General features: G+C 46.4%; 1 protein-coding gene across 1 annotated transcript in view; it reads right to left on the bottom strand.

Annotated features, from left to right (window-relative positions):
• The window catches only part of CREG2 (cellular repressor of E1A stimulated genes 2), a 33,488-nt gene extending 26,191 nt beyond the window's left edge, over positions 1–7,297 (bottom strand). The window contains exons 1-2 of the mRNA XM_042930202.1: positions 6,881–7,297; positions 4,308–4,477 (exon numbers count right to left, since the gene is read on the bottom strand). Coding sequence (XP_042786136.1) covers positions 4,308–4,477; positions 6,881–7,297 — 587 coding nt within the window. The remainder of the gene's footprint in view (positions 1–4,307; positions 4,478–6,880) is intronic.
• Positions 7,298–11,632: the final 4,335 nt, after the last annotated feature.

Genomic DNA, 11,632 nt, shown 5'->3' with positions numbered 1-11,632 from the left:
TATTTGTCCCTTTCCTTATTCTCAAGATGTTTGCCTCTCCCAGCTTCAGTTAAGGAACGGATATCTGCTGTGTATTTTCATCATTAAACTTCCTGAGAGTTTTGGATACTCAATGTCCTTCACCCATAGCAGCTTTGATGGATCTAAGTATCAATTTTGGGAGGCAAGATATGAGTCAACATACATGAGTGCTTACTGAGTGAAAAGCATTTCTTATATATACAATGGGATATTACTCAGCCGTGAGAAAGAAAATCCTGCCACTTGGGACAACATGGATGGTCCCTGAGGACATTATGTTGAGTGAGAAAAGACAGAGAAAGACATATATGGTACGATCTCACTTACATGTGGAATCTAAAAAAAAAAAAAAAAAGCCAAACTCACCAGAACACAGAGTAGGATGGTGGTTACCAGGGCCTGAGGATTGGGGGAAATCAGAGAGACGCTGGCCAAAGGGTACAAGACATATAACTGGAAGATGAGTAAGTTTTGGACAGCTAACGCACAGCATAGTGATCACAGGCAAAGACACTGTAGCATAGATTCTGAAGTTGCTAAGAGACCAGATCTTAAATGTTCTCACCGCAAAAAAGAAATGGTAATCATGGCATGTGGCAGAGGTGTTAGCTAACACTCTGGCGCTAATCACACTGCAATATATAAATGTATCAAATCAACATATTGTACACCTTAAACTTATATAACGTTACATGTCAATTATATATATATATATATATATATATATATATATATATATATATATATATATATATATAAAGGTACATTTCTTAGCTACCTGCCAAACACATATCAGCTTGGATTACAATGAGCTTTCAGGTTAAAGCTCTCAAATTAATAAAACTAGAATAGGCATCAAATATTAAGTCAATTAGCAAAGGATCAGGCTCTCTTATCTATACTGAGAGGGAGGCAGGATCCTGGCCACCCATGGCCTGTTAGGCCATTACCAAGGATTTCGTTATTTTTTCCCAATGAAAGCATTTAAGCAGGGAAATTCCAGGATCTGATTTGGGGTGTGAAAGATCACTTCAGCTGTTGGATTGACGATGAATTCAAGGTGACAGAGTGGCCTGGGGGACCCAGTGGGGGCAGTTGACGTTTCCGTTGTGAGAATGGATAATACGAACGTGTGACAGTACACACAGGTGCACGCCCATGCACGCGCACACACAGCTACCTACCTGTGTGTGGAGCTCTAAAAGCAGGCGGCAGGCTCAGCCCGCCCTTGTAGTAGAATCAGATGCATTCAGCTTACCCTCAGGCAGGAATTGTGTTTGGCCCTGCTTCTTGAGCTGTGTCTTGCCCGTGGAAGTGGAGCTCACCAGCCTGTCCCCATCCAGACTCCACAGGCACCAGGGCTAACCCTGATTCACACAGAGGCAGGTTGTAGCTGAAATGCCCAGGGAATGGCTGGGAAGGCACCTCTTTTCCTTCTCTCAGAGCTTCAGCGGCCACGTTGCTTCCTTCTGGCCTGACCTTGGTTTGTTCAGCTGCCGAGGGCTCCTCAGCCCCAACGTGGCCCTGTGGGCCCACAGAGCCCTGGGATGCATCACACAGAAGGAACCAGTTCTGGCTTTGTCTTCCCATTTAGGATGAGACGGGAAAGACCCGGCCCCTCCCCAGAGGGGAGCCACAGAGAATAGGAGCCACAGAGAATACGAGCCCACGGAAGGCACCAAACGTGATGGTGAAAATGCAAGTTTTTGATTCCCAATTTCAACTCACCAGCTTTATAGAATGAAGGAAATTTTTATTTTCCTAAGAGCTGCCTTCTGAAGATGAAAGGATCAGGTGGCTTTGATTCATCATCATCATCCTCATCAACTTCATCATCATCGTTGTCATGATCGCCATCATCATCAAGAGAAACAGGTGCTTTTGTATCCCCCTGTTCTGAGGGAAACACTTGGAAGCGCTTGACAAAGACCTGTGGTGTCGCCGGCCCTCCGTCCGGGCCCTGGGATCAGGCAGCAGGGGCCGCTTGTGCTTGTCTTGCCAGGCTGTCCCTTGAACTTCTTGCTTGTCGGGGTGGTTCCCAGCCCCGGACACTTCTGCCTGATGCCTTGTTATGCTCCTGGGGCCCAAGGAGCTCCTGCTTGGGTTGTTTCCCCAGGGCTTCAACGTTTGCTTGTCTTTCTTGGTAAGTCTCTCAGCTCAACGTTACCAAGATTCTGGATGTAAAACCTCAAATGTAATGCTGAACTTGGACTGGGAAGCTCACTCAGAGGAGTCACCCCTGGTCATAAGCAGTTCACTGGAAGTAGTGGACCTTGGGGTGATAACAACCCTCACTGTCTGGTAACCTTAGCTTTGGTGCTCACTGGGGCTAACCTTGATCTGTACCTATTTCTTCAAGTTGTGTCTTAACGCTTCAGAAGCTTAAACAGTGCGAGGAGGGAGGAGTTCTGAGAAGGAATCTCGCGTGAGGATCATGTGGGGAGCCTGGTGGCACTTATCCCTCCTCTTCCAGGCCAGAGTGACAAGCGTGCTGAGATACTGATGCCCTCGGCCCTGGGGTGGCTCAGTGGGGCCTGGGTGGCCACCTCTGGCCCCGAGCTGCCCTGGGGTGTTGTGCAGATGTTTGCACTTCTGGTGTGTGGACCTGCCATGAAGATGGTTTGCACACATGATTGATTCCAGGCCATGTAGATGGCCTGTCCAGCTTTGGCAGAACCTCAGTCCCCCTTGGCAAGGTCCTCTCTAAGCTGGGTTTCTCATGGCTGCCAGCTCTCAGCTCCTGCTGACGTCCACCTGGAACCTTCCAATAAATTCCTTCCACGACCTGCGAGCTGCAGCCGCTGTGTGGACCGCTCTGTGTTCTGCTGTCTGTCTTCAAGAGCAGGTGCAGGATCAACACTCTCCAGCCTCATGACTACTTTTAGGATGTCTGACCTAGGCACTCCTCAGGCATTTAGAAAGGTATCCTGGGCACATACTTCTAGTGCCAGCAAGCAAGCTTGACTGGCCAAGAACATACTGAATATTCCATGAAAGAGGAAACATCCCTTTTCCTGGCTTCTTGCCATACCTGCTGGGGAACTGGGTCAGCTGAACTGTCTCCAGCTTGGTGCCGACTCTCCTTGTCAGTGTCCCAAGGGGAAGTGACAAGGTCTTTTATCTGGGCATTTTACAGCATGTTGTGGCTTTGATTATTACCACCACCTACCCCCCTACTCTGGAAAGAACTAATCAATTTGTTTGCTTTATGTTTTTTTTTTACGCTTTGCATAAAAAATAATCAAACTTTGGAATTGGGATAAATCCTATCCTAGTTCCTGAAGGGTCACTACATCTTAGTGTCCTGGGGGTTAAGGGACTCGCCTGAGGCCACCTGTTGCATTTGCTGCTGCCCAGGGGGTTCCCTGCATGCCCCCACACAAACTTGGTCCAGATATCTCCAGGCAGGATCTGATTTCAAGCTCTACATTTTGAGTTCAGACAGAGGTGTTGGATCAATGCTCCATTTGCACGTAAATGTCTTTTCTTTCAGACTTTTAAAACTTCTTTTTTTTTTTTTTTTTTTTTTAATTTATTTTTGGGACAGAGAGAGACAGAGCATGAACGGGGGAGGGGCAGAGAGAGAGGGAGACACAGAATGGGAAACAGGCTCCAGGCTCTGAGCCATCAGCCCAGAGCCTGACGCGGGGCTCGAACTCACAGACCGCGAGATCGTGACCTGGCTGAAGTCGGACGCTCAACCGACTGCGCCACCCAGGCGCCCCTATCTTTCAGACTTTTAAGAGAGGGTGTATTAAAGAATATGGGGTCTTTGGGTACACATCTCTGGTGGTGGGGGATAGTGGGTTAGAAATTCATTTGAAAAACAGTAAATAGAGAGCGAAGCAGGAGACTCTTGGGGTGGTAAGTAGATTCTATGCTCCATGTGCCCCACAGACAAACTACTCGATCTTCCTTCATCAACCTCCCGGCTTCCCCTTTCCCATCATAACAAGAGCTCCTGTTTGCTCACTGATACTGTACAAGACCCTCAACCCTCCCAGGAACCGTATGAGGCAGAAATTATTATTCCCATTTCACAGATGAGGAAACTGAGGCTCCACAAAATTAGGTAGCTTGCCCCAAATCACATAGCTTGGTGAGTGGTGGAATTCTGTTTATCTGAGTCCAAAGGTACATATACTTTTTCCACTTCAAGTTGGTGAACACATCATTTTGCATCTCAGGGCCCCAGTAAATTCATGCAACTCAGAAAGGTCCCACCCCATAGACCCTCTGCTTTATAACAAAGAACCTGTATGGGTAAGGCCAAACTCTTTGTCTACCTGCAGAACTCTCCTTCAGATTCTGGCAGCAGGAGGGAGGCCATGGGGTTCTTCATCAGATCGGCCACTGCAGGGTCCTTGGGTGTCACATAGAAGAAAGGAATCCCAGTGCTGTTGTTCAAGGGGCCGTCGCTGATGGGCAGGCAGTTCCCAAATGGCAGTCCTGGGATCTAACAAACACCAAAAAAGGCTTTTTCAATGCAGGGTATTTTATTTTATTTTATTTTATTTTATTTTTCATTTCATTTCATTTCATTTCATTTCATTTCATTTCATTTCATTTCATTTCATTTCATTTCATTTTTTGTTTTCAATGCAGGGTTTTGGATTGACCTGAGCTGAGAGCTTAGCCAGGAAATATAGCAATGTTGATGGCATGGCATCACCATAGTTCTGACAGGTAGTAAATTAAGGCACAGTGGTTCCCAATTGACCCAACTCACCTGGTGATAGCTCTGGAATCTCTATTGAGGAGCTGAGCAGGGACATTCTGTTTGGAAGGATGGCTAGGGGATTATTCTTGAAGCTGCTGCATGTGCATAGAAAACACCCTCACTTTGTTACATTTAAAGTTATTTGGGGGTGGCACTGAAATTTATGGAAGTCAGCTACAACTTGCCCCTGCGACCCCAACTGCCTTCACTGACTCTTTTAAAGTTCTGACAACTTTGGGGATAGATCTTAAGTCTTAACTTTAATATCTTACCTGGTCTTTGGACTCTGAGAACTTTCTACTATTGTTTCTTTTATAGCTACACCACTTTCTCACTTACTAGTTCCATTTTTTAATTGTAATCAATTTTTCATTATATGAGTCAGCAACTTGCCCTTTTAGAGAAAAGGAAGTCACAGAAACATTGCACACTCATTTTTATTCACGATCTTCGGTGGAGTAGGTGAAATTCTTAGACATGTATGCAAGTATTTCTTAGGTTTTCCCAGGCCCTGCTGGGTCCTGCATTCCAACCTTCATGAGCTTTATTTACCCTTTACAGAATATTCCTTACTGTGACTGAGCTCAGAACTCAGGAGCTGTCTTGTCTTTAAAGCACTGCATGGCAATGGTGTATAGACCTGGAATAGGAGATGGCTTTCATCTTTGAGAAGACACAATGTTAAGGTGTCTTCCAAAATGGGAACATAAGTTCATTTACAGATTCTGTTTTTCAGCTTGTCATAAATTGCCTGGAATCATGCTTTGCACACATGACATGCATAGGGTAAATGCTCTCTGAATGGACTGAATTTGGACTAAATGTCAATATTGGAAAGGGGAATTCCTAAGAACGCTAAGAAAAAAGATGTCAAAAGTCAAAATATCTTTAGTACTAGACTAAGTCTAGTGCCAACTAGAGATCCCACTAGATCTCTAGTGCCAACTAGAGATTTTTTTTTAAGTTTATTTATTTATATAAGTAATCTCTACACCCAATGCAGGGCTCAAACTCATAAGCCTGAGATCGAGAGACACACGCTCTTTCCACTGAGCCAGCCACACACCCCAGAACAATCCGTGCTTTAGACGAAGATCAGCCTCATTATTTAAGCTTCATATCTTCCTAAGGTATGTCTTAGGAGCATAATTTATAACTGTGAGGAACCATTTGGATGCTGTGAATGTGATTAAGATCATTGCCATAATCAGAATAAAGTCATTTAAATATTTTTTAAAAAGTAAAACAGGACCTTCAAAACTAACATAGTCAACCACTTAATTCCATACAGGGGGAAAATAAAGTGGACAACTCGGTGACTTGGCCAGTCTCCAAACAGATGAGACCATACCTGAGGTAAGAACCTGCCGCTGGCCAATGACCTATCCATTCCCTAAAAAAATATTTATTTTGCATAAATTAAACAGTTCAAAGTACCTCTCTGTAATAAAACCCTTACATCGATCTCACCAGCCCTAAAAGCTTTCTGGGCCGTGTATACTTAGGGATGTCACTTCCTCATCATTTATCCATGTCATTTTGGCTTAAGGTGGAATCATACCTAACAGGTGAGTAAAAACATTTACGAACCGAATGATAAAACTGCAGCTGAAAACAACTCATTCCAGCATTTATACACTTTGCACCCTAAGCCTCCTTTCCAGAAAACCTCTTAAGTTCCATATTTCAAAATGTGAACTTCCACCAAACCCCCCGTGGTGTCTTTCTCCCAGTCCCCAGTGTCAGTAGGTGACCGGGAAGTTCGGGTCCATTGGGTGCTGTGGGCTGGGAGGCTGCACGCGCCTACTCTATGATGCCTAAGGCGGCTCTGGCTTCTTTTGTCCAGGTCTCGGGTCAGGCGCTGGTTATGTGTACGCCTCTTTGACCATCTCAAGACTGCACTTCAATCCCCATGAGCCGGGCAGGATGCCTGTCAGCACCTCCCAAGCCCCCCATTTTGCCAGGTTAACCAAAGCACAATCTGGTTCCGTTATTTACGCGCCGGCCACAGCGCAACCCCGCCGGCGGGGCACTTCTGTGAGACCTGGATCCGAGCGCGCCAGCGGTCGCTAGCATCTCCCGGTCCCCAGGCCACCGCCAGGCACGCACCTGCAGCCGGCTCCGGGCGGGGCTGCTTACCTTCTCGTGGGCGGACACGGTGGCCAGACAGCCCCAGGCGCTGGCGTGGGCCAGGAAGCGGGCGGTGCTGGGGCGCAGTCTCGGGCCGCTCTCCCGCCGGTAGGAGAACATCCCGGGCGGCGCGGGGGGCGGCCTGGAGCGGGCGGCGCCAGCCGGGGGCGGCAGGTGCGCGTCCTCCTTGTGAGCCGAGGCCGGGAAGCTGCGCTGCCAGATGCTGCCCGAGTCCTCCAGCAGCGCGGGCAGCGCCTCCTCGGTGGAGGCGCTGTCCAGCTCCTCGTCCACTTCGTTGGTGACGGCCCAAGACACCGAGCTCACGATCACGTAGCCCGCGGCCGGGGACAGCAGGGCGCTGCAGCACAGCAGCCAGGAGAGGCAGGTGACCGGCCGCGCGGGCCGCTGGCCGCGGCGCACGGACATCTTGCAGCGGCGCGCCCTGCCGCGGGGACAGCCTGGAGCGCGCGGGCGGCGGCGAGGGCGGCAGCGCCCCCGTGCGGCGGACGCGCGGAACTGGACTCCGCTCGCGACCGCCGCAGGATTCCCGGGCGGGGTCCCCACCCCTGGATGCCCTCGCAGCCTCCCGCCGTGTTGAGAAGTCGAGCTCCTGGAAAAGCGGATTCCACTCGAATACTGCACGTCCTGCGGCCGCCGTGCGCAGAGTCCTCACCGTGTGCGAGGTCCGGGGATGGGCTCATTACCTGCTGGATGGCACGGATTCTGCAGCCAGGGGGTGGTGGGCGTTCAAATCGCGAACCAACACACTCCCCTACTTACCAGCTGTGGGACCCTGCCGGGTCACTTAACCTCTCTGTGCCTCAGTTCCGTTATTAGAAAAACAAGCAAACCACGGTTTTGAACTCATTTGGGTGATGGATGGGAGAATTAAATAAGTTAACATCTGGAGAGGCTTATATTTTGGTAATAGATAAAGGTAGGGACTGTTATCATTTTATAGAGGAGGAAACTAAGTAAATGGTGAAGGTAAGATTACCACCGAGTCAGTCTGATGCCAAAGCCATTCCCTTGCTTTGTAAGGATAATGACTGTCTTACACTTTACTTAGGAGTGCATTGCTGCGAGTTCCTCTGAAAGCAAAGTCAAATTTTTACATATCAACCAAAGTAAAAGGTAGCAAACACCCAGACACAAAGTGGCTGGCATGCAGTAGCAGAGAATTGTAAGAATGTATCAGAGTTTCAAAACATTCTTTTATTGGTGGAAATTTGAGCTGTTTCCAATAGTTAAGTTTTATAGATAGCAACATAATTCTAAATCATTTACACTTTAACTTCTGCTTATGGTATTCCCTTATCTGCCCATTAAGAGACATATTCTGCTCTAGATTTTCCACCTAAAATCTAATAGTCCTGCTTCCAGTTTGTTACGGATGAAAGTGACTTGAACCAGCATCAGAATTTTTGTAGCCACTGTGTTACACTGTGCAGTAGCCAGAGGATCCGTTATCTACCCTGTCCTCCATTCCATCTACCTCCTCCTTTTCCCTCCTATTCAAAGCCATTTTTCTTTAAAAAGTCTTCTTAATCTCCTCAGTGCACTCCAAGCTGGCCTCCCATCCCACCCCAGCCACCCTTTCCAGGATGCCTTCTTTCTGTTGCTAGTCTAAGGGGAGTTCTGGTATTCTCTCCGCATGATCTCGTCTCCTCCCACGGCTCTGCCATCCTTTTATGCTGCTGACTTGCCAGCCTCTCTCACTTGCCCCTGAATGATGTGTCCCATAGTCTTGGAGAGGCAGTATAGCAAGTCATTAAAAGACGTGAGCTCTTTCAAATGACTTCAAATGAATTGACATCCTGCTCTATCACCTACTAGCCGTGTCTGTAAAATAAGGACAGTCACTTCTATCCCAGTGGCCTAGGAGAAGCACAGAGCAGACACGTGATAGATGCATACCACAGCCTCTTTTCTACCATATGCTCTGCGGGGGGGGGGGGGGGGGGGGGGTTGAGGGAGGGAGGCAGGCGAGCCTGGCAGCTGACTCCTTCCACCCAGGCTCTTGTTCTTGGCTGTTAGGGGCCACTTCTTCCTTTGAGGCTCTGGTGGAGGTGGATATTTTCCTCTGCCAGTCCCAGCACATGATGTGAAGAATAAATGCCCAGTTCTTACTGTTCGTTGCCAGCAGGATAAAGTCCAAGCTCTTTAACTTAGTATATAGGTCCCTTGTAACCTGTCCCTGCCTGTCTGTCTATCCCTGTCTGTCCCACTGCATCACCCTCCCAGACTCCACGGCAGCGATCTGGCGTCTTTATGGTTCTACAGTCAGTGAACACCCACACATCCACCAGATAGATTAATACAATTAGCATTTTGATCTATTTTCATCCTCACTTTTAATCCCTCTGTTCATTCATCAAGGTACATGATAGTAATTTACAAATATTTCTCTTGAGAGAATGCATGCAGCAAATGGATAAAAATATATGTACAAAAAACCTGTTAAAATCATTCAGGTGAAGTGAGGGAATATTGCCAGTTCCCCAGAAGCTCTCCATATGCCTCTCTCCCCAAATCACAATCCCTTGCCTCCTCTCCTAGAGGTAATCACTGTCTTGACATTTGTGATACACATTTCTTTGCTTTCCTTTATAGTTGGATTTCCTACACATTCAATCCTCAGTGTTATAGATTCATCTTACCTATTTTGAACTTTATATAAATGAAATCATACTTTAATTTTTTGTGTCTATGTTGTCAAAATTATGTTTGAGAATCATACTTACTTTGTTGTTTGTAGATATATATGGCTGTATAGTATTGCATAGTGTAGCTATATGATCATTTATTCAACTATTGTCAGTATGTGTTTTATTTATTTTTATTTGTATTTATTTTGTTGGTGGTGGTTATTTTGAGAGAGAAGTGGGGAAGGGGCAGAGGGGGGGAGGCAGACGACCCGAAGCAAGCTCTGCACTGTGAGTACAGAGCCTAATGCGGGGTTTGAACTCAGGAACCGTGAGATCATGAGCTGAGCTGAAGTCAGATGCTTAACCAACTGAGCCACCCAGATGCCCCCGTTGGTAGGTGTTTTAATAGGTTTTGTTATTCAGGTATGGTGAGGCCAGGTAATCAAGAGATGTCTGCCATTGAAAAGGTAATTTATTCTACTCATAGATCCCAAGAAAAGGGATCTTTGGCCAATGGGGACAGGAGTCAAAGGATTTCCAGGTCATGGGTGGGCAGTTCACTTTACACCCTTCCTCAGAGGGTATCCAGCAGGATTGAGCCCCGGTTGCTCACAGTGGTAACAGCTAAGGGACACAGCCTTAGAATGGCTTTCCTTCCTCCCTGGTCCAATCACTCTAGTCCCCCACTCCTGTTCTTTAGGACTACATCCCAAAGTAAACTACCCGTGTGCTAAGTCCTTGTCTCAGGCCCTTTGGAGGAATCCAAACTAAGGCACTGGTGCACATTCAAGAGTTTTTCTAGGGTATATACCTCGTAGTAGGGTTGCTGGTTGTGGGGTAGAAGTATGCTTCATTATATTATATAATGTCAAACTGATTTCCAAGATGATGGTACCAATTTACATTGCTACTATCAGTGTATGAGCTTTCCTGTTGCTCCACATTCTCATCAACACAGATTATGGTTAGATTTTTCTGTCTTTTCTCTCTCCCCCTCCCCCCCCCCCCCCCCAACCCAGTCTGGTGGATGAGTAATGGTGTCTCATTTCTATTTTAATGACTGATGTGGTTGATTGATCACCTTTTCATACTTTCATTGGCCAGTTGGATATCCTCTTTTGTGAAATGCCTGTTAATGTCTTTTGCCCATTTTTATTGGGTTGCCTGTGGGTTTTTGTATTGATTTGTAAGAATTAATTTTATTTTCTTTATTCCAGTGCTTTGGTATTGAAAAGTGCCACAGATTGTTTTGGGGTAGTTGTTAATGTTAATGTTTCTATCCATCAACCTAACTGGGCTAAGGGATGTCCAGATGGCTGGTAAAATATCATTTCTGGGTGTGTCTGTGGGGGTGTTTGAGGAAGAGATTAGCATTTGAATCAGTAAATGAATAAAGAAGATTAATCTCATCAATAGGGATGGGCATCACCCAGTCCTTGTGGGTCTGAATGGAGCTGAGACATCCACCTTCTCCTGACCTTGGACATCAGCACTCTTGGTTCTCCAGTTTTCAGATTCAGGCTGGGCCTTTATGCCATTGGCACCCCTGGTTCACAGAACTTTGTGTTTGGACTGGGACTACCCCACTGGCTTTCCTGGGCCTGCAGCCTGCAGATGGCAGATCATGGGACCTCTATCTCCATAATCACATGAGCTAATCCGTGTTGTTCTATGTATCAGTAGTGTTTTCCTTTTTACTAGTGAGTAGTATTCCCTTGTATGGACATGCCATATTTTTGTTTATTCATTCAACAGTTGATGGCTACTTGGGTTGTATTTATTTATTTATTTATTTATTTATTTATTTATCTTGCTATTAGGAATAAAGCTATTAATAGCATTCACGTACAAGTCTATGTGGGGACACGTTTTCATTTCTCTTGAGTAAATATTTAAGAGCAAGATTGCTGAGTTGTATGGTAACCATAGGTTTACCTTTATAATAAATTGTCGAGCTTTCTTTTCCCTCCAAAGTGGCTATACCATTTTGCATTCCCACAGACGCTGCATGACAGTCCCAGTTTTTCTGCATCTTTGGCAACACTTGCTATTGAGTGGCTTTTTAATTTTAGCTATTCTACTAGGTGTGTCGTGGCATTTCATGGCAGTTTTA

The sequence above is a fragment of the Panthera leo genome, chromosome A3, assembly GCF_018350215.1.
Source record: "Panthera leo isolate Ple1 chromosome A3, P.leo_Ple1_pat1.1, whole genome shotgun sequence".
NCBI classification, from domain to species: domain Eukaryota; kingdom Metazoa; phylum Chordata; class Mammalia; order Carnivora; family Felidae; genus Panthera; species Panthera leo.
Note: the sequence above shows the minus strand (reverse complement) of the source record. Positions and strands in the feature narration are given on the sequence as shown.